Here is a 26,622-nt window from a genome sequence, read left to right on the forward strand (position 1 = left end):
GGGGGGCATGGAGCTGAGCATACCAGCTTTAGGCCCCTGCTTCCCCATCCCACTTCCCCTCCACCCGCAGCGGCTCCTCACCCCCACAGTGGGCGCAGGGCACCTGGGTTCTAGTCCCAGCCCTGCCACCGGCTGGCTGTGCCAGCTGCTTCCCTGCTCTGTGCCTCAGTTTCCCCCTCTGTACCATGGGGATACCCAGCATGCCCGGGGGGTGGAATTGATTAACTGGGCACTGCCTGGCTTTAGCCGGATGGGGACAAGGATGTGAGTCAGCCCTGTCCCTTGGGCGGGCGCTCGGGGGGGCCAGACTGGCCCCTGAACCTCACCACGGCGCCCGACTTGCGGGAATGGCTGCCCTCACAGCCCTGCTCTGTCGCCTGACCTTGCTGTTGCACCTTCCTTGCAGGAGGGATCCAAGTGGAGGAAGAGGAGGGGCGTGAAGCAGCCTCGCCCTGCCCCCCCCCCACCCTGCTGTCACCTACAACTGTGAGTCACTTTCTGTTACCTTCCCCAAGTTGCCATGTGCGGTGGGCGTCTGCCCCTGGTGGGGCGCCAGGGTGGGGGGGGTGCTGGGCTGCGGGGGGTGTGCGTCAGATCTCCCTCTAGTGGCTGGTTTGCATCTAGGATAAATACCTGCTGCCGCCGCCCGCCCACTCGTGGAGTCGCTCCTCGCGCCCCAGCCCTTTGGGGACGGGGTTCTGTCCCGGGCCGTGCGGTGGTCCCCGCGGCTGGTGGTGGCCCTGGGGCTGGTGCTTGGCTTTAAAGGGCAGCGTGGTGCTCGTGGGAATGTGTTCTGGGGCCTTCTGCCCCCAGGGCCGTGGGGACCTGGTTGCTGCGCAGGGGCCCACGTGTGTGATGAGTGTGGCGGGGTCTCAGCCCTGTTCCCCTCAGGAAATCCCTCTCCGTGCCTGGCCCCATGCTGGTGTCTGGAACCCAATAGGATATGGATTATGACCCCACCCCCTATGGGGCAGGATGGGGGGGGGCATGCCCCGTCCCTGCTCTGGGACACGCACACCCCACGGTGAGACACCGACTCGCCTCCGGGAGCCAGATGGCTAGAGGGCGGGGGTGGGGCAGAGACCCCGCCGTGGCAGTGGGCCTGGCGCCCCGAGGCGGGCGCTGTGGAAACACTGTGGGCCCGGCTCTCCCTGGGAGCGGAATGTTCCCCGGCGCGCCCTGGCTGCTGGGTGTGGGGCTCCTCCCCCCTCTGAGCACCGGGGGCAATGGGGCGGGGGGGGGGTGTCTGAGCTCCCCTTGGGATTGGGGCCTGCCGAGGGCCCACGGGGCTCACGGATGGGGGAGAGGGGGGGTCCCTCTTGAGCAGGCGGCACTGAGCTCCTAGTGGCAGGGCGGCAAGTGACCGCTCCTGCAGGGTGTAGGGCCCACGGCCCCCATCGCCAGCCCCCCCGTCACTGGCCCGGCTCCCCGGCGGAGGGCAGCGTGTGCCGCCCAGGGCTGGGGCTGGCTGGTCTGTCATGCCAGGCTGCGGGGGACTCTCTGTATCACCCCACGGAGCCACGGGCCAGCCCCAGCCCCCCACGCCAGGTGCCAGGCCCTGCTTACAGAGAGCCTGGGGCCGCCCCGTCCCCAGCAGAGGCCCCTGCACCCAGGTCAGCACCTGGCATTTCACAACCGCTCGGCTGGGTTGCGTCATCTCCCGCGCAGCAACAGACACCCCCAGCGCCTGGCCAGGCCCACTCAGGGCTCGTTTGCTGGGACCTCGGCTCCGGGCTGGGGTTGGGGCGGGACAGAGCAGCCAGGGAGCGCCGGGGTCTGCGGAGAGCAGCCCCTGCTGCAGGGGCCTGGCACCCCACGGGGGTCCCACCTTTGGTACGGGGCGATGCTGAGCCAGGCCTGGCCGGTGCTGGGTCCATGGCAGGGCTTTCCCATCGCACCCTGCTAGCCCCCTCCCTGGATGGGACCTGCCCCCTGCTCCAGGGGCTCAGGCCCAGGTCTGTCTGGAGCCGCGCCTGGGAGCGTCTGGGCTGAGGCCCATCAAGCTCGTCTTGCTCAGGCCCCAGCCGGCCTTGAACCCATGGCCCCGAGGGCGGGGATGCTTTGTGCGCGAGGTCACTGGTTCTCCCTGCTGCATTTCCCCTGGGCTGCGTGGAGGGGCCCTTCCCGGCGCCCCAGGCCGCGTTTTCAGCTGCTGCAGGCTGGGGGTGGGGGCTTTCCCCAGGGGCCGTGGCAGAGGCAGGAGGTCGGGGCGGGGGAGCAGACGTGTCTGACCTGGGATGGGGAGACGGGCCCACGGGCCGAGGCAGCACAGGGGATGGGGCCTGAGGTGGAGGGACTGGGGGTGGGGGAATTTTTCAGGCTGGATGGGCCGGGGCAATCAGGTGGAGGGACTGGGGGTGGGGGTCACCAGGCTGGAGGGGCTGGGGGGGGTGGTTAACCAGGTGGGATGGGCTGGGGCGTGCTGTTGAGGGGCTTCCCATCTCTCCCTGCTCTGCCCCACCCGGATCCCTACGCTCCGCGGGCTTTTCCTTTCTTTAATTTCTCCTCCAATGATCTGGGTTTCCCCGTTCGTTTCCCGGCTCTGTCTGATCCTACGTGGGGCGGCTCTGCGGGGCCCTTCCGGCTGTGGAGCTGGGCTCTGTGCCCGGGCCAGGCAGGGCATGTGCCGGGGGGGGGGGGGCAGCGCCGGGCTGGGAACAGCCTGTGGTCAGGGGCTGGAAACCCTCCGGCCCAGCCACAGGTGCGGGGATTAGTCGCCCCGGGAGATGCAGCAACAAAGCTGGGCTCTGTGTCAGCTGCTCTGCCAGCCTCCCCTCCTGGGGGGCAGATCAGGGCGGCGGGGATGGCCCACCCCCTCTGCACCCTCTCCCCGGCCCCCGCTGGCCATAGCAATGGCCTTGAAGCTGCCCCTGAGCCTTCCTGTCCCCTTGCCCATCAGGCCCAGGGCTGCCAGTGCTTTGTGAGTGGTTGTATTGTGCCCAGCCCCTTGGGTGCCTGGTGCGAGGATCTGCAGCTCTGACGGCGGGAAGGTTTCCTCTTCACCTCCTGTCCTGCTGCTGTGTGGTGTTGCTGTGTGACGGTTACCTGGCTGCTGTGCTCCACCCCAGAGGTGGCTGCATTTCAGGCCTGGCTGCATGATCCCTGGGCAGCCTGGCTGTGTGCTTGTTGCCTGGCTGCTTTGTCCACCCCAGAGGTAGTCGCATTTGGGCTGAGGGGGGAGCAGTGCCCATGCGGTGGGGAAGTTCTTTGGCATGAGAGCACTCCTGTAGATGGGTGGAGAGCTTAACGATGACCTGCAGTTGGTGCTGGGGGGTGGGGCTCTGCCCTGTGGCCACCCACTTTTTGTCGGGGTTGGGAGGGAAGCTGGGTCAGGCCCCAGCCTGCGTGGTGTGGGGACACTGTTCCTTTCTTCTGAGTCATCTTGTGATGCCTGGGTGCGCCAAGGCCTTTGCAAGTCAGAGTCCCGTGGGGCGGGGCGGTGGGCGGGGGCAAGAGTGCTCAGTCTGGACCCCGGGAGCCCTGGTGCCCCCCAGCTCAGTGCTGGTACCTTCCAGGGGAGCAGCCCCCACCCCCACAGGTGCTCGGCAGCGACTTTCCCTGCAAGGAAGTGAGAGAAGGGGGAAAGGAGAAGTGTGACAAGCACCTCACCCCATTCCAAACCCTGCTGTGTCGGACCCGGACTCCTGGGTCCGAGCGAAAGCTGACCCCCCGTGTGCCCCAGCTGGGCCAGCCCCTGCCTTCTCCCTGGGCGCTGAGCTTGGCAAAGTGGTGGGCTCTGGCCCTAGTGTGTGAGTCCTGCTTGCCCGGACATGGCATGGGTGGAGCTGAGAAGGGAGGCTTCTTAGATGGGCACCCTGGGCACTGGGCTCGCCAGGGCCACGCTGTGCTCTGTACAGAGCGTGCGCTGGCAGCGTGGTCACATGGTTAGAGCTCGCGGTTGGGACTCCGGGTCCTAGCCTCGCTCTGGGAGGGGCCTGGTGTGTTAAAGCAGGTGAGGCTGGAAGTCCGGACTCCTGGGTTTTATTTCTGGCTCTCCCACTGCACTGACTCACCATGTGAGCTGGGGCACGTCAATGCTGCTCAGTGCCTCAGTTTCCCTATCTGTGCAGTGGGCCGTGAGGCAGGCCAAGGTTGCCAGAAAAGGCCTGGTTTGTTCGTCCCTTCCCAGTGCCCGGCCAGGTCCCAGCCTCCTTCACACAGGCGGGGCAGAAGCAGGTGGTGTCCTTGTACCCCCAGTCCCTCCCTACTCTGGCTGGAGCCACAGGGCCACGCTACCTCTGCTCTCAGCCCCGTCCAGACGGGGGGAGTCCCAGGGGGCTGGGGGAGTGTCCCACCGTGCAGTGCCGCAAGAGCAGGTCCAAGCCCTGGCACACGACAGGCTGGTCTCTGGGCAGCCAGGGCAGGGTGGCTTGTGGAGCTGATCCCCCGCCCATCCCTGCTCTCCTGGCGGGGGTCGGGGGCTTAATGTCATCACACCCACTGCAGTGATCCCTCCGGGGCTCGGCACACCCATGTGCGCTGGCTGTGGGCGAGAACGGGGGTGTGCTGCCAGGCCCACACTCAGCTCTGGGCTCTTGGGCGGCATGGGCTGGCAGGGTGCCGTGGGGCCCCTATTGCTGCAATGACCAGATGCAGTTCTCTCAGCTGGGGGGCAGAGGAGGGGGCTGGCCGAAAGCAGGCATGCCCATTCACACACCTGCTTGTATGCTCGTGTGCACAGACACTGACACACAATCGATTGTCTGTGCACTCCCCCCCCCCCCCAAAAAAATTCCACTCCTGTGTTCATTGCCCTTCGCTTGCTGTCATGTCAGTGTCCCAGAGTACAGATGGGGAAACTGAGGCACAGTGAGGGGAAGGGTCTGCCCTGAGGTCACGCACCAGGCCGGTGACAGAGCTGGGGATAGAACCCAGGAGTCCTGGCTCCCAGCCCCCCCCCCGCTCTAACCACTAGACCTAACTCCCCTCTGAGAGCTGGGATAGAACCCAGGTGTCCTGGCTCCCAGGTCTGTGCTTTAACTTGCTCGCTCACTTGCAGCACTGGGGCACTTGCCAGGAGTTTGAGAGCAGGAAGTTTCTGGCTCTGGGGCCCAGCAGGTCCCCATCCCCAGCCCCCCTTGCTTCTCTCTCTGGCTGGGAACGCCGCCCCCAGCCCCTCCCCGGCAGTGCCTGGCGTGAGAGCCCTACAGCTGTGGAGATTAACCGCTCTGCTCTGTGCTGGGGCCGAGAGCATGACCGGCCTTGGCTGGCACCCAGGGAATCCCTGTGAGGGTGAGGCCATGTCCTTGGCTCATCCCACCCGCTGGTGCCCTGGGGAGTGCCCGCTGTAGGGATCCGCCTGCCTGCCGGGAGAGGTGCTGGGCCACAGGTGGGCATGGCACTGCCCCGGGCCGGTGCCCTCCCCACTTCCAGGGATAGCCCCCGAGTCTCTGGGAGGGGAGATTCATTTGCATATCCCCCATAAGCCCTTGCAGCACCGTAAGGTGTGGGGGGAGGCTGCTGCCTTGTGAGGGATTTCCCCCTCCTGTCAAAGCTGCGCCTACCATAGCCCTGAGAGGCCGCACAGGCTAGTGGCTAGAGCGGGGGCCTAACAGGACTCCTGGGTTCTGCTCCCGGTTCTGGGAGGCGAGTGCAGGCTCGGGGTTTAGAAAGGTGGGGTGGGCAGTGTGACGAAGTGGGACTGTTCTTAATGGTTCCTCCGAATATTGTGGGGGTGCCTCAATTTCCCTTATGCAGTTCTTAAGTATCTAGGTGGTGGGGTAAGGGTGTATGATCACTGCAGAGCCCTAGAGGGCAGGTGTGTGCAGGGGTCTGGACACAGAGAATGGCCGACACCCTGTTTCCTGGCAACTGATGGCCTGGACCTTTCCCCCCTGCAAGGTGAGAGCTAAAGGGTTGGAGAACAAAGGAATCAGGTGACCTCCTGGCCTGGGAAAGGAACAAAGCCCAGAGGAGGAGGGGCTGGAGGGAGTTTCAGTTTGGAGGCTGGCTAGGACATGGAGTGAAGTGCAGACGTGGTTGTCTGGCTCACTGCCCTCCAAAATGGACCCAGCTGAGGGGTCCTGTTCTCTGCACCTGCAAGCTCTGTTTTAGACCATGTTCCTGTCGTCTAATAAACCTCTGTTTTACTGGCTGGCTGAGAGTCCCGTCTGACTGCGGAGTTGGGGTGCAGGACCCTCTGGCTTCCCCAGGAGCCCCGCCTGAGCGGTCTCACTGTGGGAAGCACACGGAGGGGCAGAGGATGCTGAATGCTCCGAGGTCAGACCCAGGAAGGTGGAAGCCGTGTGAGCTGTTTGCCCTGCGGACAGGCTGCTCACCGGAAGGCGACTGCCCCAGAGTCCTGACTGGCTTCATAGGGAGCAGTTCCAGAGCATCGCCCGGGCACTCCGTGACAACTGGTGGCAGCGGTGGGATCTACTGCACCCCGTGGATGGCGCTTCCTGCAGTAAGTGACTGGGGAGCAGTAAAACAAAGGGGGATTGATGGGGACTAGGCGTGCTGAAGATTCAGAGAGAGACGGTTTCAGGGGGCGGTTAACCCCTAGGATTGTGTGACCAGAGAAAAGGACTTTTGCAGTAACAGGGTCCCCCGGGGGACTGCAGCGAGCGGTCCCAGGGGCGGAGGAGTCTGCAGCTCGACCCTGGCAAAGAGGTGGTGACCTCGAGAAGGGCTGGCACACTAGGGGTTCTCCCTGGAAACCGTGGGGAGCTGCGAGCACACAGGCCTGTGAGTCCACAACAACTTGGGAAGAGTGGAGTGATGGTCTGTCACCGTCTTCTTAAGAAGGACATTGTAACCCTGTGCAGAAAGAGAGGGTTGCACATTGGAAAGTTCACCAAAGCACAGTTCATCGTGCAGCTGGAGGAGGATGACCGCTCTAAGGGACAGATTCCTGACCCCAAATGGGGCTATAGCAGGATCTGGGAGCAGCTGGAGTAGTAGCCAGGCATCCCCAAGACTCCTGTCCCCGACCAGACGGGGGTCTTCACGATCGGGTTCCCCATCCGGGGATCGGAGATGGACGGGATTGGAGCTGAGTCCGAGAGAGCAAGAGGACTGTGAGAGACAGCGAGAGCCCGAGAAAGAGCTGCAGAAGCAGCAGCAGCATGAACTGGCGGTGGGGGAGCGGAGAGGCCTAGGGAACCTCCCCGGGGTGAGTGGGGATAGACCCCGGGGGGCCAGTTCCGCAGGGAACCTCGAGACTAAATTGCTGCCCCTGGTTAAGGAGGGGGGGGATGTGGATGCCCACCTCACTGCCTTTGAGCAGGCTGGAGATTTGAACCAGGGGGACCCTGCGGAAAAGCCCCGGTGTCTAGCTCCCTTGCTGGGTCCCAAGGCCATAGACTCTGTCGGCCAGATGGGTGGGGAGGTGGACAGGCTCCCACTCCTGACCCCAACCTATATGTCTGTGTGGAGTTTCCTGGGGCCAGGCCCCTCGGACCCCCAGTGGGAGCGGAAGGTGATGGTCAATGGGGAGACATTCCTGGGGTGGCGAGATCCTGGGACAGAGAGAACTGTTGTCAGGCCCTGGGTGGTGCAGCCTCAGAGGTTGAGGGGCTGTGTGAGCTGGGTGAGGGTCCCAGGGACGAAGCCCCTCGCCCTGCCTATGGCCCAGATCCCTGTGCAGACCCAGGAGGGGTGGGGCTGGCTGGTCTTTGGGGTGCTCCAGGACACCAGCTGCGAGACCCTGTTGTGGGGCAACTGTGTCTCTTTGGGACAGGATCCAGGCCCTGCTCCTGTAACGGCCAAGGGTTTGAATTTGAATCCAGGGAACCAATCGGTGGAGAGGGAAACGGTCAGTGAAAATGCAGATGACCTGGCTCGCAGCAGGGAGGAGCCGCTAGGCTCAGGCTACCTGCCTGCCTGTAAGCAGACCCCTGGGGCTGGGTGGGACAGAGAGATGCTCCCTACGCCCTTGCACTCCGGAGAGGGGGCTCACGCTGGCTCTGATGCAGTGAGGAAAGCAGCGAGCTCGCTGCCTACCCCCACTGGCACAGCAAGGGCAGCGCTGAGCACAGGGGGAGCTGAGACCCCAGCTGAGTGGGGGGAGACACAGGCAGGGGAGGGGATCTGTGGGGAGTGGCAAGGTGCTTGGTAAGGAAAGTTTGGATGAGCCTAGGCAGCCTTGTGATCTGATGGCTTTGTCCAGTCAGCAGGGTGGGAAGGCGAGGAGAGTGGAAGATGAGTGTCCCTGGACCTTACCTGTTAGCTGGGTGGAGAATTGGGACAGTGAAGGAAACGTGCCTGTGCCTGTCAGAGGTATTGACTTGCCTGTGGAGGGAGCTACCCTGATCTCCAAGCAGGTGTCTGTGACCAGCCTTGTGTGCTGGGACAAGGGGAATGAGATCCCAAGCTGTGTGTCTGGTAAAGGAGAAAGTGTGTCCGGCTCTTCTTGGTCTGTGGAGCAGACAGAAGGGGCCTTGCAGCCTGTGATGGTTGAGCGTTGTGCAGTTGTCTCAGAGCTGGTTCTGGATTCAGCTAAAGCCCAGGAAGGGAATGGTCCTAAGTTTGTGTCTGCTCAGGAGAATGGCCCTGTAACTAGGTCGCATCCAGTTAGTGTCTATGTAAAATCCCAGAGACCAGACAATTCTGGTGCTTGTATTTTGCCTGTTGCTCGTGTGTGGTTGGGAAAGGGTGTCGCAACTCTGTCTAATCAGGGTGAGATCCTAGCCAGGGCACAAGGAGAGCGTGAAGGTGATGTGATTGTGTTACCTATGGAGGGTGTGGAAACCTGTAGCAAGAAGGAAAAGATTCCTGAACTTGTGTGTGGCAAAGGGAAGGAGAAGGCTTCTGACCATTTATCTAGGAAGTCTGTCAGTTTGCCTGAAAGGGGATTGTGTAGGAATCCACCGGACGGGCCATAGGTAATTCTGGATGTAAGGGAGACCCAGAAAGAGTCTGTTGTTGCTCAGGAACGTGTTCCTCTAGAGCAAGCCCTAGGTAAAGAGGGTAAGAGCAGAATTTCTGGGAGGGGTGAATTGTTGCATAGAAAAGCCCTAGGGAAAGGAATCCTCATGGAGTCTTTGCAAGCAGTTTACTGCAACTGAAGGGTGTGAAAGTGATTTAATCAAGAAAGTTTCAGTTCCTAACAGCCAGAAATTTTCTGTTGTGAATGGATCCACTGACTGTCCTGTTGAAAGACCCAGTGTGGATAGCTTTGAGAAGGTCTCAGATGGAGTGAAAGCTGTTAAGAAACTTAAACAGTCCTATAACCAAGTGGCTGTGTTTGGCCAGCTTGTTGGGGAGAAGACCCAATCCAAGTTTGACCCCCTGGGGTTTTGGGGTGGCCAAAGGGCGGGCCGCAGAAACCTTCCCACATGCGGCCTGCGAGTGCTATCGACCACCCCCGACCTAAGGGAGGGCGTGAAACTGGAAGGGCCTGGTGTAACTCCTACCAAGGAATGGCAGAGACGCTGGGGCATCCATGGGAACGTTGGTGGCTTCGAACTTCCCCAGGTCACCGCCTAAAGTGACCCCGCTCAGTTCGATCTCGAAGGGGGGAGAGATGTGACGAAGTGGGACTGTTCTTAATGGTTCCTCCGAATATTGTGGGGGTGCCTCAATTTCCCTTATGCAGTTCTTAAGTATCTAGGTGGTGGGGTAAGGGTGTATGATCACTGCAGAGCCCTAGAGGGCAGGTGTGTGCAGGGGTCTGGACACAGAGAATGGCCGACACCCTGTTTCCTGGCAACTGATGGCCTGGACCTTTCCCCCCTGCAAGGTGAGAGCTAAAGGGTTGGAGAACAAAGGAATCAGGTGACCTCCTGGCCTGGGAAAGGAACAAAGCCCAGAGGAGGAGGGGCTGGAGGGAGTTTCAGTTTGGAGGCTGGCTAGGACATGGAGTGAAGTGCAGACGTGGTTGTCTGGCTCACTGCCCTCCAAAATGGACCCAGCTGAGGGGTCCTGTTCTCTGCACCTGCAAGCTCTGTTTTAGACCATGTTCCTGTCGTCTAATAAACCTCTGTTTTACTGGCTGGCTGAGAGTCCCGTCTGACTGCGGAGTTGGGGTGCAGGACCCTCTGGCTTCCCCAGGAGCCCCGCCTGAGCGGTCTCACTGTGGGAAGCACACGGAGGGGCAGAGGATGCTGAATGCTCCGAGGTCAGACCCAGGAAGGTGGAAGCCGTGTGAGCTGTTTGCCCTGCGGACAGGCTGCTCACCGGAAGGCGACTGCCCCAGAGTCCTGACTGGCTTCATAGGGAGCAGTTCCAGAGCATCGCCCGGGCACTCCGTGACAGGCAGAGAGGGGGGTTGAACCCAGGCATCCTGGCTCCTTAGTACTGCCTCTGCCAGTCCCTGCCCCTCTGTGCCTCAGTTTCCCCCCATTACCTGGGGCTCTGGGTGCTGTGGGAAGAGAGTGGTGCTCTCACCCCCCTTCTTGTCTGTGCCCGTCCTGCTTGGCTCCAGCCCGCAAGCCCAGGCCAGGGCAAGTGCGGGGACTCTCTTGTGATTTGTTCACAGGCTCCTCTCTTCCTGCTGAAGGGAGATGAGGCCCCTGGGTGTCCCCCGGACACACACACCCCCCCCCCCCTCGGGAAGCGCAGCGCCTACGTTGTGGTCAGTTCTAGCCTCTCTGCTACGACTGGGCAGCGGGGTGCTGGGCTGGGTCATCAGCGAGGGCAGGACGGGGAACAGGCCAAGGCGGGGCCAGCTGGATGAGTGGGGGGCTGAACAGCCCCGGGGCTGGGAATGGCTCTGGGGCCGTCCGACCCGGATCGGAGCCTGTGGCCTGGAGTCTCCGCGTCCCAGCCCTGGAGTTGTCCAGTGTTTCCCCGCCTGCCCCGCGACTGCCTGGTGGGGGAGCCCGAAGGCCGGGCATCTTCAGCAGCTCTCGGGAGCTGCACAGTGCCCCCCCCCTCTCCAAATCACTCACGCCCAGGTGCCCCTCGCTCCCCGAAGGCTCCTGCCCCGGGGCCTCCCGCCATGGGTGTACCAGACACAGCTCCAGGGGGAGGGACACCCCCCAGAGGAGGGGGTGAGCCGGAGCTGTTCTGGGGGGCCCTGCGGTGCCCGGTGCTTTTGGGGATGGGGGCAGATCAGGGCCGTGTCACACGGGCTGGGAGGCAAAGGTGCTGTTGCACCCCAGCAGTGGTGCTTGTGACTGGTGCACGCCCCCTCGGACATGTGTGTGACCCGCAGCACTCGGGACAGGCATGTGCCCCCCCCCCCCCCGGCTCTCGGGACAGGCGTGTGCCCGCCCCCGGCTCTCGGGACACGTTTCTCCCGTCTCCCCCCCCGACTCTCGGGACAGGCGTGTGCCCCCCTGCCCCCCCCCCCGGCTCTCGGGACACGTTTCTCCCCTCTCCCCCCCGGCTCTCGGGACACGTGCGCCTGCTCTCGCATGAGGCTGCCCCCTTGCACATGCTTCTCTGCCCAGAGCTGCATTCTGCCAGGCCCAGGTCTGCCCCCTCGTGCGCAGCCTGTTGCACGCTGGCATGCCAGTCCGGACGCTCCACGCATGCTAGTGCAAACTCTTGTGCACACCCCCCACACCTGCAAACTCCTGCGCTCAGTGGATGTGCCAAGCCACAGCTGTAGGTTAATGCACCCGGCATGTCTCTCCTCCCACCCCTGCGATTCTGTGCCAGCCCCGGTGCCTGGCAGGCCCCGTCACTTGCCCTCTCAAGTCCCCTCCGCCGAGGCCCTCATGTGGCGGCAGTGGGGCCGTGTGCCCCGGGGCGGCCGCGCCTCTGCTGGGTCCGCCGGGAAGCCGGGAGCGCCAGTCTCTTGTCCTCAGCCGACCCCGGAGGGCGATTGTTCCCACACGTGCCCAGCCGTCACGCACCGGGCGAGACCCCGCCGGGGTCAGCCGAGGACACAGCTTGCCTCCCCCCACCTCCCAGCACTTCCTGCCTCGGGGGGCCCTGCGGGGACCCCGCTTCTCCGCTGCCCTTTGATGCGTCTGCTTAGCTTGGCCCTGTGCCAGGCTGTCTGCAGAAATCCTTATGTTGGGATGGGGGGAAGGGAGGGCTGGGGGAGCGAGCCGTGGGGGGTTGGGGGGTTACACGACCGTGCCCTGTGCCAGGCTGCGGGAGGGCATCCAGCTGCTTGTTAACCTCTGGGTAACCTCAGCTGCTGTCAGCAAGGGGAAGGGGAAGGGGGCGGGCTCCCAGCCGGGGGGAGGGGAGCCCAGGGCTGGTGAGCCCCCGGGGGGATTCCAGCAGCCCCCTTCCCCGTGTCTGACTTTCCGTCTCGCCCGTACCCCCCCTTTATCTGCCATCAGAGCAGTGTGATAGCCGGGGGGCGGGGGTGTTGCCTGGGGGACAGGGATTTGCGGTGGGGCTGACGGGATCCCAGTCACCCCCCCACGGCTCCCGTCCTTCACAGAGCGGAATCAGGCCCCTTCCCGTCCCCACCCCGTGGGGCGCAAGTGCCCCTGACCCCTCTCACTGGCCATGGCTGGGGGGGTGGGCATGGAGCCTGTGCTCCCCACTAGAGGGGGCCCTTTCAGGGCAAAGCTGAGCCCCACAATGGGAGGCGGGGAGTGGGGGGGCGGTAAGAGCCCTATCACAGCTTGGTAGCGGGGGTTCTTCCGCCACTTCTGGGCGGGGAGTTAGTCCCTGCCCTCTGCCAAGATTGGGCCCCGTCGCTGCCATTTCAAGCCCGTGTTTGTTTTTTGTAGGGTGTCTCCCACGGGGATCGGCGCCTCTCCCCCCCGGCCCCCGGGGGATGGTCTCCGCCAGCGGGCGCTGAGCCGGGCGCCATGGGGAGCGCGCCATAGACACCCCCCGGCGCCCCGCGTCTGCCGTGGCGGCCGCGGTGCAGAGCACCTGGGGGCGGAGCCCACCTTGGTCTCTCCTGAGTGCTCCTGGATGGAATTGCGGTGAATGGAACAGAAGCCCAGCACCCTGGACTGCCTGTCGGAGCCAGAGGAAACCCGGTAAGAGCTGGGGGGAGCCCCCTGTCGCACCCCCTTCCTGTGACCCCGCTAAGCCCCCTGCACCCCTTCCCAACCCCCCGCCATCCCCTGTCGCTCCCCTCTCCATCCAAAGCAGCTGTGACCTGCCCTGGCCTAGGGCAACCTCCGCTAATGGTCCATCTTCTAAGGGGATAAGAGCCTACTTCTGGTGCTAGCTGATGGAGTTCTCCCTTCAGCTTGAGCAGCAGAGGCTCGGTGCTGCCGATCTGATGGTCCCAGGTTCTGGCGGCCCAAGGTGGGCGGCTGAGCTGGACTCATCCTGATTCCCACCCCCGACTTTTCATCCCTGTAGATTGGCACTGCCCCCTTGGTTGGGGGATGGGTGGATGAGTTCAACCCTCAGGGGGAGGGGCTGGCATGGCTCAGCATAGAGAAGGGGCTGGCCAGGCCAGGCCGGCTACGGCCTCCTGCCCATGCTGGTCCCTTTGTGGCTCGGGGCTTGCGGGCCCTGGATAGCTCTGAATTCAGGGCCGTGTTTGCTCCCATGTGGGGCTCTCTGGGTGAGTCAGCAGCCCCCTCCCCTCCAAGCAGAGCTGGGGCAGCAGCGGAGGGGGGGGTATGAGAGACAGGGTCCGCACGAGCACGTACGCTAGTGCAGATGGGCGTGCCCGCGCGTGCTGCAAAGAGCCAGCGCCAGCTGGCCCCGTTTCCTGCGCTGCCCACCCAGGCTGGGCGGGTGAGAGAATGGGTCCATTCTCCAGACTGGCACCGGCTCGGCCCAGCTGGGTTCAGGGCAGCAGCAGGAGTCTCCTTGCCAGCGGGCAGACAGGTGGCCCACACCCCTGCCCTGCATTCGCGCAGCCTCTCGCTCCAGTTTCCTGTCTCCCATGGCCTGGGGTGCAGGTGGCCCTGCCCAGCGCTGGATCAGATGGCTGATGACTTCTGCCTCCTTGAATGCCCCCCCTTGCCCCCAGTCTCTGCTGTCACTCCCTGTCCTAACTGGCCGTGCAGCGTTGCTGCATGTCCCTTGCTGTGATCCACCCCAGAGCCTGCTGCATTTGGGGGGGGAGTGGGGGCAATCCCTAGTTGTCAAGACCTTTGGGGTGGAAACTAGATGGAAACCCACCCGCCTGAAGGCCACGAGTAGGAACCCTCCCCAGGCCCGCGGGGTCAGCGGGCAGGCGGTGCTGGCTGAGGCGGGGGGACAGGGAGGGGCGGGTTGTGGGACACGCTCTCTGCACATTCTGCAGAGCCGTGCAGGGGCCAGGATTCCTCTCTGTCTCTGGGGCTGTGCTTGGGGGGCGGGGGGACCCAAGCAGCTTGTGCCTCCAGGGCTGCAAACACCCTTCCTGCCAGCCCGGACTCCTCCTGGGTGCAGGACTTGAGCCTTGCAGCGCTCGGCCCCGGGGCTGGCGCAGGACTCCTGGAGCAGAGCCGGGACTGCAGGCTCTTCCCTAAAGACGGAGTCCCCGGAGAACAGACGTGCACGCGTGTGTGTGCAAACAGGCACAGACATGCGAGGCTCGAGGTGTGCGCACAACCACTTGTGCAGACCTCTGTGCACGTCATGCTGTCCCGCACTCTCAGGGTCCCTCACATCCCGGCCTTGGGTCACCAGCCCCTTAACCCTTGCACTGCTGTGGGGGAGCTCTCTGCTCTGAGGGGTGCAGACCGTGACTACCCCCGTCCAGCACTCCCTGGAGGCAGGTGCCCTCCTACAGAGGGGGAAACTGAGGCACGGAGGAGGGAGGCAACGTGTCCAAGGTCTCCCCGCACATCCCCATCTTTGGCCGAGAGCGGAGCCCAGGGATGTGTGGGCCAGAGATGTGCACCTGTGATTGGCGCACCTGGCCACCGGGTGGCAGTGTCACTCCACAGGAACCCAGCCCTGGGGCATTTACCTGCCTGAGAATGACTCTGTGGGGCGGAGCCTGTGGCTCCTGCTAGCTGCCCTCTAAGTGCTGGGCCACCCCTGCTGGCGGGGGGCCTTGGGACGGGAGGGGGAGCGTTGGAGGCCCTGGCCCACTGAGGGGGGCGTCTCAGGGCGGGGGAAGTGGGGGCCGGAGCCAGTGCTGACACATGCTCCCTAGCGCTGCCCAGCCCTGCAGAGCCACGTGGGGCTGGGGCCGGGGCTTTCCACCCCTGCCTCCTCTGGAGGGGTTGGCATGAGCCGCTGGATCAGGTTGCCTGTGATTTACTGCTGCTGTCAGGGGAGATAAAGGGTCCCCGGCCAGGGAGGCAGGGCAGTGGAGGGACACAACTGACTAGTGGTTTGTGCTGGCTCCCCACAGCTCTCCTGTCTTCTGTCCCCAGCTCTGGGAGGGGAGTGGGGTCTAGTGGTTAGAGCAGGGGGAGAGCCAGGACTCCGGGGTTCTCTGCCCAACTCCAGTCCTGCCTTGCTGACAGAGCGGCTTGCCCTCATTTGCCCTGGGAGCAGTCTCCGGGGCAGGAGGAAGCCCGTTACCCTGAAGGCTCCTGTCCCCTGATGACCCAGCAGCCCCGACGAGGGCCCCACACCCTGGCGGTGCCCAGCTGGTAAACAAGCTGTGTGAGCACAGGCAGGGCAGGGGCAGATTCCCCAGGGGAGCACGTGGCTTCCCCTGGCCAGGAGCTGGGCCAAGGCAGGGTCACCCTCTGAGCCCCTGGGCGGCTCCGGGCCTCGGAGCAGGAGAATCCCCCCTTTTGTGGTGCAGCCCCACAGGGTCGGGCCTGGGCTCTGTGCTGCCTGCCTGCCCCCCTTCCGCCGCGCTGCCCTCCCTGCAGGATCGTCCTTCCCTCGCTACAGAGCCGAGATTGGGGGGGCGTCGGCCCCTGGCAGGTGCCAGGGAGCGCGGCGCTCCCAGGAGCAGCCCCGCGGGGGTGGGGGGGCTCCCTGGTCCCCCATGCACAGCCCTGCCGGTGCCCCTCAATCCTGGCCCGCAGCCCCTTGGCCGTGCCAGCCCCATGCCCCTGGCTCGGTGCCAGACCCACACCCAGGAAACCCGGGGCTGATCTTTTCCAGCTGCTCGCACCAATGGAATCGCGCCATGCAAATGACTTGCCGGCCCCTGGCTGCCGATTGGCCGACCTGCCTCCGCCAGCTGGGCCAAAAGGACATTTTGTCTTTGAATGGCACTGAGAGTGAAAAACCAGCCGTGGGCCCTGGGGGCCAGCGACCCTCCCCCTCCTGCCCCCCCCCCCGCCTGCACTGCTCCCCCTCCTGGCCCGTGCCCCCCGGCCTGCCCTGCCCCGTGCCCTCCTGGCCCATGCCCTCCTGGCCCGTGCCCCGCGGCCTGCCCTGCCCTGTGCCGTCCTGGCCCATGCTCCCCCTCCTGGCCCGTGCCCTCCTGGCCCGTGCCCCCCGGCCTGCCCTGCCCTGTGCCCTCCTGGCCCGTGCCCCCCGGCCTGCCCTGCCCTGTGCCCTCCTGGCCCGTGCCCCCCGGCCTGCCCTGCCCTGTGCCCTCCTGGCCCATGCTCCCCCTCCTGGCCCGTGCCCTCCTGGCCCATGCTCCCCGGCCTGCCCTGGCCCATGCTCCCCCTCCTGGCCCGTGCCCCGCGGCCTGCCCTGCCCTGTGCCGTCCTGGCCCGTGCCCTCCTGCCCCGTGCTGCCCGGCCTGCTCTGTCCCCCGGCCTGCACTGCCCTGTACTCTCCTGCCCCATGCCCCCCGGCCTGGCCTGCCCTGCCCTGCCCCCCCACCTGCCCTGCCCTGTGCTCTCCTGCCCCGTGCCCCCCAGCCTGCCTTCCCCCCCATCTGCCCTGTGCTCTCCTGCCCCGTGCCCCCCCCGGCCTGCCCTTCCCCCCATCTGCCCTGTGCTCTCCTGCCCCATGCCCCCAGGCCTGCCCTTCCCCACCACCTGCCCTGTGCCCTCCTGCCCCGTGCCTCCTGGCCTGCCTGCCCCCCCCGCCTGCCCTGTGCCCTCATGGCCTTCCTGCCCCCCGGCCTGCCCTATGCCCTCCTGCCCCATGCCCTCCTGCCCGTCCCCCCTGGCCTGCCCTGCACCTGCCCGGTTCCCTACGCCCTGTCTCCCTGGCTGCCCTGTACCCTCCTGCCCCGTGCCCCCCTGGCCTGCCCTGCCTTGTGCCCTCCTGTCCTGTGCCCCCCGGCCTGCCCTGCGCCTGCCCAGTCCCCTACGCCCTGTCTCCCCGGCTGGCCCGCACCCTTCTGCTCCGTGCCCACCTGCCCTGACCCCCCCCACCTGTCCTGCGCCCCCCTGCGCCATGCCTGCCAGGCCTTGAAGCGGGGGACCCCTGCCCTGTGCTAATCCAATGCCCCCTCTTGGACCCAGGGAGCTGGAAGAGCCCCAGCGGGCAGGTCCGAGAGGGCAGTGGTTGGTGGAGTCCCTGGCTGCAGCCGGGATGCGCTGGCCGTTGCCCATTTGTGGTGGTAAATTCCCCCACCCCTTCCTGGGCTCTGCCCCCCCTCCCCGCCCCCTGCCCCCCCGGATCCAGCTGGGGGCTGTTTCGCTCATGGCATGTCACGGCGCCACCTTGTGGTTTGCTCGGCCAGTTTCCCGTCGCTCTGCTTGGGGGTTCCTGGGGCGTCACTGCAGCAAACCCCTCCGAGCTCGGCCGTCTTGGGGACGGAAGGGCATGTGAGGCCCCTCTGCAGCCGGCATGCCCCCTCCCTCCCCCCCCACAGCGGGCGGATCTGCCCCCCCTGAACTGGGCAGGTTGGGTGCCACTGCTGGGGACTAGCTTCCGTGCCCCCTGCCCCCCTCGCCCCCGATCTCAGTGCCCTGGGGCCTCTGAATCCAACCCTTGGATTCCTGTTTATTGAGACTCTGAGGGCGTGGAAAGCGTGAGACTGCACAGCGGGGCGGGGGGTGGGAACGGGATCAGGTTAGAGGCCTGGTGGGGTGGTGATAGGGTTAGATGATGTGGGGGGGGAATGGGGTCCGGGTCAGAGGGAGGGACAGGGTGGGAGTTATAGGGTTGGGGGGGATGGGGTTGGAGTTAGAGGGACGGGGGGCGGGGATAGGGTCCGGTCAGAAGGAGGGGACAAGGTGGGAGTTACAGGGCTGGGGGGAATGGGGTCTGGGTCAGAGGGCTGTGGGGTCTGGGTCAGGGAGGGATGGGGTTGGAGTTACAGGGCTGGGGGGGGATGGGGTCAGAGGGCTGTGGGGTCGGGGTCAGAGGCAGGGACGGGGTTGGAGTTACAGGGCTGGGGGGGATGGGGTCTGGGTCAGAGGGAGGGATGAGGTCGGAGTTACAGGGCTGCGGGGGGATGGGGTTGGGGTTAGAGGGACGGGGGGGCTGGGGTCTGGGTCAGAGGGCTGTGAGGTCAGGGTCAGAGGGAGGGACAGGGTTGGAGTTACAGGGCTGGGGGGACATGGGGTTGGAGTTAGAGGGACGGGGGGCGGGGACAGGGTGGGAGTTACAGGGCTGGGGGGGATGGGGTCAGGGTCAGAGGGCTGTGGGGTCGGGGTCAGAGGCAGGGACGGGGTCAGAGTTACAGGGCTGGGGGGGATGCGGTTGGGGTTAGAGGGACGGGGAGGAATGGGGTCTGGGTCAGAGGGAGGGACAGGGTGGGAGTTACAGGGCTGGGGGGAATGGGGTCTGGGTCAGAGGGCTGTGGGGTCTGGGTCAGGGAGGGATGGGGTTGGAGTTACAGGGCTGGGGGGGATGGGGTCTGGGTCAGAGGGGGGGCTGGGGTTGGGGTTAGAGGGATGGGGGGGCTGGGGTCAGGGTCAGAGGGAGGGACAGGGTTGGAGTTACAGGGCTGGGGGGACATGGGGTTGGAGTTAGAGGGACGGGGGCGGGGACAGGGTGGGAGTTACAGGGCTGGCGGGGATGGGGTTGGGGTTAGAGGGCTGGGGGGGATGGGATCGGGGTCAGAGGGCTGTGGGGTCTGGGTCAGGGAGGGATGGGGTTGGAGTTACAGGGCTGGGGGGGGTGGGGTCTGGGTCAGAGGGAGGGATGGGGTCGGAGTTACAGGGCTGCGGGGGGATGGGGTTGGAGTTAGAGGGACGGGGGGGATGGGGTCTGGGTCAGAGGGCTGTGGGGTCAGGGTCAGAGGGAGGGACAGGGTTGGAGTTACAGGGCTGGGGGGACATGGGGTTGGAGTTAGAGGGACGGGGGGCGGGGACAGGGTGGGAGTTACAGGGCTGGCAGGGATGGGGTCGGGGTCAGAGGGCTGTGGGGTCGGGGTCAGAGGCAGGGACGGGGTCGGAGTTACAGGGCTGGGGGGGATGGGGTTGGGGTTAGAGGGACGGGGAGGAATGGGGTCTGGGTCAGAGGGAGGGACGGGGTCAGAGTTACAGGGCTGGGGGGGGATGGGGTTAGGGTTAGAGGGACGGGGGGGTGGCGTCAGGTTTATAGGGCCAGTAGAGGTCACTCAGTGGGTGGGAGGAGGAGGCCCGGGGCCGGGAAGCTGTGGGGGGGGGGCTCAGAGCCTCCCTCTGGCCCTCCCAAGCCCCCTTATCTCCCCTGCTCTCCCAGATAGCAGCCTGTCACCGCCCCTGGCTGGCCCCTTGGCACCTGCAGCCTGAGCTGGGGCTGGCCTGTGGGTCACTGCCCTAGGCCTCGGCTTTCCCAACTGTGCAATGGGGACAGGAGGGGCGACCCGCCTGTCGGGGGGGCTCCCGAGGGGGGGAGGCGCGGGGGGCGTCGCTGCGGCCAGTAACCGGGCCTTGTTCTCGCTCTGCTGCAGGTGGCTGGATGGGAAACGCAAAAGAAAGAGCAGCCAATGTTCGGTGAAGAGCAGCATGTCAGGTACTGTGTGTCCCCCCACCCCCGGGCCAGGCCTGTCCCATCCCCCTGCCCCCAGGACAGGCTGCGGGCACCCCAGGGCGTTGTCTCGTGCCCCGGCTGATGGCTGTTTTCTCCTTGGCCTCGTCACTGGGCCCTGCCCCAGGCTGGGGGGCACCACAGCCCTGGGGGGGTTAGTGCCCCCTTCGCAGGGCACTTGGTGTCCAGGCCAGGAGGGCGCAAGGTCCTGCGCTGTTCGGTGCGCCCCCCACAAAGGAGATCCGTTCCTACGGTGCCCTGGGGCGGGTCTCAGGGTCAGGCCAGGGCGTGGGGGGGGGGGCCCAGCTCCGAGTCCCAGGGAGGTTGGGCTGGGGCAGGTCAGGGTATCAGCTCCAGCAGGCCGGACAGTGGGGCCCTGCCGGCGGGAGATAAACCCACTGGCTCGGCAAACAACACGACCTCCGTGACGGGAGTGGGGGCCTGTCCCAGGGACAAGGCTGGCAGGGCTCCCCGGCTGGGATGGGAGCAGGGCCGGATGCTTTTAGGGGCGTGGAGGGGGCAGCACAACAGGGGTGTGGAACATGGAGGGGCTGGTGTGGGAGGGGAGGGCGTGGGGGGGCATGGGCAGCTTAGGAGGGCTCTGTGCCCATCTGCGTCTGTGTTTTCTGAGTCAAGTTCCTGGGTTGCAGCGTCTGGCATTTTCCGTGCAAGCCCTTGGCTCCTCCCGGCACTGCCAGCCGCACCTGGCACCGCCTGAGCTGCCCTCTCCGCCTGCTCACGTCCCCGCCTGCCAGAACAAGGCGCCCTGGGGGCGTCTCTCTCTGTGTCCCGAGCCCTGGGTCCATGGGCAGCCCCTGCCCGCTTGCTGAGTGCAATGTGCTTTGGCTGTCGGCTCCTCAGCGGCCCGCTGGACACGTCTGCGTTGCCTCCGTTCTGCGCCCTGGGCCGCGCTCGCCCGCTGCTTGGCACCTGCCCCTGGCCCCGGTTCTCTGTGACACCCTGCCCCACCCGGCTCCTTCCTTGCCCGTGTGCTGCCCAGCCCTGGGCTCTGCGCCCGGGGCCTACAGCATGGAGCAGGACAGTCGCACCTGGTGTCTGGCTGAGTGAACGTGTCCCCCCCCTGGGGCTCCAGCCTGCTGGCACAGGGCCTGGGTCCCTGACACCCCTGGGGCTGTCCCAGGCTGCGGGATTCTTCTGCCACCGCACCCGCTTCCTGCAGGCCGTGGGGCTCCCTCCCTCCCCCGAGCGCTGGCTCCGCCGGGCTGTAACCTCTGGGCTCCCTCCTCCCCAGGGTACATCCCTAGTTACCTGGACAAAGATGAACAATGCGTCGTGTGCGGTGACAAGGCGACCGGCTACCACTACCGCTGCATCACCTGCGAGGGCTGCAAGGTGAGACACGGCCTGGCCACCCCCACATCTGCGGGGCAGCGGGCTCCCCCACCGGCAAGGGAGGCACCTGGGTGTCTCATGAGCTCAGCAGCATTAGGCTTGGTCTGCATGTGGAGGGGAGACCTCTGGGTGGGGGCTCAGTAGGGGGCACCTTCCTATCATTGAGCTCAGTTTCCCAGGCTGCGGGAGGCTCACTGGGGCGCTCTCCCCTCTGGGGCAGGGGAGCTGCGGTAACGTTGGAGGAGGTGGACACAGGATCCTCCATCGCTTCTGCCTGCTCTAACCTGTCACGTAACCGGGCTGCACCTCAGCGGGGGCTGAACCCCTGTGCCAGGAGAGCCACCCCCACGATACCAGCCTTGCGCCTGTTTAGGATCCTGTGGGGCTGCATGGGGGCTCGTTCCTCTGGGGGCCTCCCCCTGCACCTGCCTTTCCAGGGGTGGGGGTGGATAGGTTCGGGGCTGGGCTGGCCCGGCCCAGGGGTCTCACCAGGGCCTGTCCTGCTCCCCGCAGGGCTTTTTCCGACGGACCATCCAGAAGAACCTGCACCCGACCTACTCCTGCAAGTACGATGGCAGCTGTGTCATCGACAAGATCACCCGCAACCAGTGCCAGCTCTGCCGCTTCAAGAAGTGCATCGCCGTGGGCATGGCCATGGACTGTAAGGGGGGTGGGGCAGCCAGCGGCTGGCGGGGGGTCCAAGGCCAAGGGCGTGGGGGGAGGCAGCGCATGGCCAGGCTCACTCGCCCGGTATTGGAGCAGCTACTGCAGTCCCTGCTACAGGCCTGTCTGGGGGGGCCGTTTCCCCAGGTCGGGTGCCTGCCAGGGAGGGGGGACCCTGGCCCCGCCTCCATTACTAGCCCCCACCTCTTCCAGCCACAAGCCAGGGGGCTGTAGCGGGCACCGTGGCCGGGGGCAGCTGCGAGGGCAGCAAGGGGTTAACGCCGGAGGGGTGGGGTTGCAAGTGTGAGACAATGACAGGTATTTCCCCCCCCCCCGGGTGTGGGGTGTGAGGCGGGAGGGGGTGTGGGGAGGGCGGTGACCACCCTCCATACCTGTGGAGGCAGGTGGGGCAGAGCCCCCAGAAAGGGGCTGCCCCTGTGGGTAGCCCCAGGCCCCTCACCTCGCACTGGTGTCACTTGGACCGTGGCATCGGGATTCCCCGCCCAGGACGCGGGGTGCCCCTTCTGCCCATTGAAAGGCTCCCCCAGTCCCGTGCTGCGGCTCCCTGGCCAATCGCCACAGCCGCTGCCTGGAGCTGAGCTGGGGTTGGATGGGTCAGGCCCCGCCCCCCAGCGCTCATGCCCCGCCCCCTCTGCATGCTGCCCCCAGTGGTGCTGGACGACTCCAAGCGGGTGGCCAAGCGGAAGCTGATCGAGGAGAACCGGGAGCGGCGGCGCAAGGAGGAGATGATCAAGACCCTGCAGCACCGCCCGGAGCCCAGCGCCGAGGAGTGGGAGCTGATCCACGTGGTGACGGAGGCGCATCGCAGCACCAACGCCCAGGGCAGCCACTGGAAACAGAAGCGGAAATTCCTGGTGAGCGCCCGGACCCGGACCCCTCGCCTGCGCCCGCCCCGCCCGTATGCCCCCTCGCAGGCGTGCAAGCCGCAGTCAGGCGCGCACACGGTCACGTGCCCTGGCCTGCTGGGCAGTGCCCGCTCGAGCACACGGCCCTCCCCAGTGCCCAGAGCTGCCGCACCACTGCAAGGAGCCGGCAGTTTGCAGGGGACACTTTGATCCCGCCCCTGTGCTCTGGCCTTGGCCGGTGTCTGTGCAGCCCGTGTGTGGGACCCGTCCTGCTCCCCTTCCGGTGTGGGAGTGAGGTCCCTTTCCCGTTGGGCTCAGAGCCTAGAGACCATGGTGATGGGCCCATTAGAAATCTGGCAGCACGACACTGTCTTCTCCAAGTGGGCGCCAGATCACAGAACACTAACCTGAGTCCGTCCTCTCCCACTGGCTCTGCGAGGCCGCCTGTGACTCACCCATCCTCCGTCATGAGGGCAGGGCCACCCTCCGGCTCTGTGCCCCGCTCAGCCTTTGCTGAGCCCAGGGAGCTCATATGGGCCAGTCAGGATAGAAGGGGAGTCTCAGGATGCAGCCATTGGGAACTGGGCTGAGACTCAGCAAATTCATTTCAGACGTGAGTCACCAAAGCGCTGCCAGATGGGGGCGCCCTCCCAACTCTGCTGACCTAGGCCGGGTCTAGTGGGTTGGGGCTGGGAGCTAGGACTCCTGGGTTCTCTCCCCAGCCCTGTTGCTGGCTCAACACCCTGGAGAATGAGCCCGGTTCCATTCAGGCTCTGGTGCTGGCTGCAGGGCAGTGCCCAGGGGTCTGGCTGGAGCTCAGACGGGGTGGGCAGAGGCTAACCCCAAAACCTGCAGTGCAGGAGAATGATGGGTCCCCCCGGGAGCGAGTGGGAGAAAACCCAGCCCCCCTTCAAAGAGCTCATCCATGCCCTGGTCCTGCCTCACCCCCTGGCCCCTGCAGCTGCCAAGGGGTTAATGCCACCTCATGTGGGTGAGTGAAGGGCACAGTTCTGAGTCGGGAGGCCGGGTGTCCCACGGCCCCCCTCCTGTGCCAGGCAGGGTTCGGCTGCTAAGGGGGCTCCCTCTCCTGGCCACAGCCCCTTGGGGCCATGGGAGAGACAAGGCGCGGGGGAGAGGGTGCCAGGACTCCTGGGTTCTCTTCCTGGCTCTGTGCCCTGAGCGAATGGCTCCCTCTCTTACCCTGTCCCCCCCCCCGACCTCTCCCCTAACCTGGCCACAAGGGGCCGAGATGGAGGCTGCTCCCCCCGAGCCTGCCTGGGGCCCAAGAGGACAAGCCCTGAGCCCCTCTCCCAGGGTTGGGGGCAGTGGGGGCTCATGCAGGGAGGAGGCTGGGGAGAGGGGTCCAGGCAGCGCACTGTGCGGGCCGGCTCCCTGACGGGCTGTCCCGACCTTTCCCACAGCCCGAGGACATTGGCCAGTCACCCATGGCCTCCATGCCTGATGGGGACAAGGTCGACCTGGAGGCGTTCAGCGAGTTTACAAAAATCATTACCCCAGCCATCACCCGCGTGGTGGACTTTGCCAAAAAACTGCCCATGTTTTCAGAGGTAGGCGGGGGCAGGGGGAGGGTGGTCGGCGGGGGAGGGGAGATGGGTTGGGTGGGGGGCAGAGACTTGAGGAGGGCAGAGAGGGGGTTAAAAGCAGGGGGAGACGGGGAGGGGCAGGGCCTGGGGGAGGAGTCCAAGGGGGGAAGTGGGCGGAGCACGGGGCAGCCGAGGGTCTCTCCCGACCCTGCCCACCCCCCACGTGTCTGACTCCCCCTCTCCCCGCCCCGCGGCAGCTGCCTTGCGAGGACCAGATCATCCTGCTGAAGGGCTGCTGCATGGAGATCATGTCGCTGCGGGCGGCCGTGCGCTACGACCCCGAGAGCGAGACGCTGACGCTGAGCGGCGAGATGGCCGTCAAGCGGGAGCAGCTGAAGAACGGCGGGCTGGGCGTGGTGTCCGACGCCATCTTCGACCTGGGCAAGTCGCTCTCCGCCTTCAACCTGGACGACACGGAGGTGGCGCTGCTCCAGGCCGTGCTGCTCATGTCCTCAGGTAAGGGCCAGCGGGGGGCGGCCGCCCCCTCACCCACTGGGCCCTGCTGCTGGGGAGGGATATTCCCATCATGCACCAGGCCACATGGCCGATGCTGCCCATGGGGCTAGGGGGCGGTTCCTTCCTCCCCTTGTGAGCTCAGCTGAGATCTCCACAGCCTGCCCCCGCCCCCCATCAGCTTCCCTTGCTGGGGCCCCCACGCTGCGGGGACGCACCAGCTCAGCGTCTGTAGGGAGGGTGAAGCTCCCGCTGCTGGTGCCCGCTAAGAGCGCCAGGGAAGCGGCCCAGGGCGCAGGAGACTAAGCCCCCGGTGCAGCCAGTGAGCCGGAGCCATTGCTCAGGTATCGGAGAGAGCTGGAGAGGGACAGCTTGTGGTGGGGCCAGGTGCCTGCTAGGTGGGGGTAGGGAGGGGTAGATAGCGGGTAGTTGTGGAGATGAACGGATAAAGGAGCATCTATGGGGTGGAGATACGGGGGTAACGATGGGACTGAATAGCCAGGTGGGGAGGATAGAGGGGGCGCGGTGGGGGGTCGGATGGAGGGGGCGGATAGCTAGCGGTAGGCACAGAGGGCAGCGGCGGGGCTCGGCCCTGGGGCGGAGGCTGCGGTGCCCCCTGACGCCCGTCCCGCCTGCAGACCGCACCGGGCTGTTGCGGGTGGAGAAGATCGAGAAGTGCCAGGAGACCTACCTGCTGGCGTTCGAGCACTACATCAACCATCGCAAACACAACATTCCCCACTTCTGGCCCAAGCTGCTGATGAAGGTGACCGACCTGCGCATGATCGGAGCCTGCCACGCCAGCCGCTTCCTGCACATGAAGGTGGAGTGCCCCACCGAGCTGTTCCCACCCCTCTTCCTCGAGGTCTTTGAGGATCAGGAAGTCTAGGGCGGGGGGAGGGGAGGGGGCCAGGGGGCGGGGCCAGGACTCGGGCGAGAGCCCCGCCCCCAGCCCCTCCTGGACACGTTTTACTTGGTTCTTTTTCGTTTTGGTTTGTTTTTCTAAATATTGCGCGTGGGTGTCAACCGGCAGTGCCGCCCCCCGCTCTGCCCCCCCCCCCCGTGGAGGGGGTGGGACCATGGGGGCGGGGCTGCTGTCGGGGCGGGGGGAGGGGCAAAACTTTTCAAAAACCACACAAAACATGGGCTTGGCTTGGGGGGAGTTGGATTTGGAGTAGCAGGGGAGGATAAGTGGAACCTGGATCTCCTTTCCTCTGAACCCCTCAGTTATGGGGGTGTTGGGGGGATGGATACATAGCCCTGATTTCCACCCAACTGCAGGACAAACCCCCCCCCACACACAGTATTCTCCGTCCCATCACCTCCCTGGCACTGGGCTCAGCTGGCACCTCACGGCTCCCCCCAAATAAACCTCTCTCGTTCCACGGACTTTATGAATTTTGTTTGTTTGCACAGGACAGTCCCAGACGTCAGAGCGTTTGTTTCCTTTATTATTTCCTTAGGTGATTTTGTTTTTGTTCTTTTTAGCATTTATTCCCTCCCTGAGAGGCTAAAATATTAACTAACTGCACTTTGAGAAGAGAAAAAAGCTATTAAATTATTAGCGGGGAGAACCTGGGCGCAGGGAGAGGGGGTGAGGCTAGGAGGGGGGGCGGGTGTTCCGGCCACGGAGCCGAGCATGAATGACAAATGCACTTTTTTTTATTAAAAGACAAAACTCCAGCGGGAAATCGCTGGCTAGATTCCCAGGGGTGCCTCGATTTCCCATCGAACTACAGGGCGCGAAGCCAGGGTGCCAGCTGAACCCCATGCCAGGGTTGCAGGGTTGGACCACCGGAGAATGTCAGCTCCCTGCCACACTGGAGAATCGGGGCTCCGAGGTTGGGCTGTCAGGTCCCTTGCCCTCTTCCCGCCTCCCCCGCAAAAACCCGCCACTTCGGCCCATCTACCTCTTAGGCTGGATGGGGCAGGCAGGACTGTCCTGACACCCCAATCCCCCCAGCACACCCACCTCTCCCCCAGTGCAAGCGCCTGCCGAGGGCTGTAGTTCCGACACTTTCCTGAAGGTGAGGCAGTCATGGGCAAGGGAGAGGGGCTTCAGCCCGCAGGGGTTGGGGGCTGTGCTGGGGGCGGGAGGGGTGATAAGAGCTGGTCAAAAAAATTGGCTTTAAACAATCTCTCGCAGGACAATTTGGTTT

The 26,622-nt window shown here is 65.3% G+C and overlaps 1 protein-coding gene across 2 annotated transcripts; it reads left to right on the top strand.

Moving 5' to 3' along the window:
• The first annotated feature begins 464 nt into the window (after positions 1 to 464).
• Positions 465 to 25,358, top strand: THRA (thyroid hormone receptor alpha). 2 transcript variants are annotated; one of them, XM_074940816.1, is made up of 9 exons: positions 465 to 486; positions 12,582 to 12,839; positions 19,448 to 19,509; positions 20,777 to 20,877; positions 21,391 to 21,538; positions 22,210 to 22,415; positions 23,828 to 23,974; positions 24,208 to 24,466; positions 25,102 to 25,358. In XM_074940816.1, exons 2-9 carry the CDS (start codon positions 12,787 to 12,789, stop codon positions 25,350 to 25,352), a joined length of 1,227 nt encoding a protein of 408 aa, XP_074796917.1. In that variant the 5' UTR covers positions 465 to 486; positions 12,582 to 12,786; the 3' UTR covers positions 25,353 to 25,358. The 2 variants fall into 2 exon arrangements, with proteins under 2 accessions (XP_074796917.1, XP_074796916.1); XM_074940815.1 differs by lacking the exons at positions 465 to 486; positions 12,582 to 12,839 and having other exon boundaries at positions 19,326 to 19,509.
• The last annotated feature ends 1,264 nt before the right edge of the window (positions 25,359 to 26,622 follow it).

This window comes from Natator depressus, chromosome 27 (assembly GCF_965152275.1).
Source record: "Natator depressus isolate rNatDep1 chromosome 27, rNatDep2.hap1, whole genome shotgun sequence".
In the NCBI taxonomy this organism is placed as follows: domain Eukaryota; kingdom Metazoa; phylum Chordata; order Testudines; family Cheloniidae; genus Natator; species Natator depressus.

Coding starts and splice junctions, on each gene's coding strand:
- THRA (XM_074940815.1), top strand. CDS start 19,341: ATGGGGACAGGAGGGGCGACCCGCCTGTCGGGGGGGCTCCCGAGGGGG. Junction 22,416..23,827: donor AACAGAAGCGGAAATTCCTG/GTGAGCGCCCGG, acceptor CCTTTCCCACAG/CCCGAGGACATTGGCCAGTC. Junction 24,467..25,101: donor CGTGCTGCTCATGTCCTCAG/GTAAGGGCCAGC, acceptor TCCCGCCTGCAG/ACCGCACCGGGCTGTTGCGG.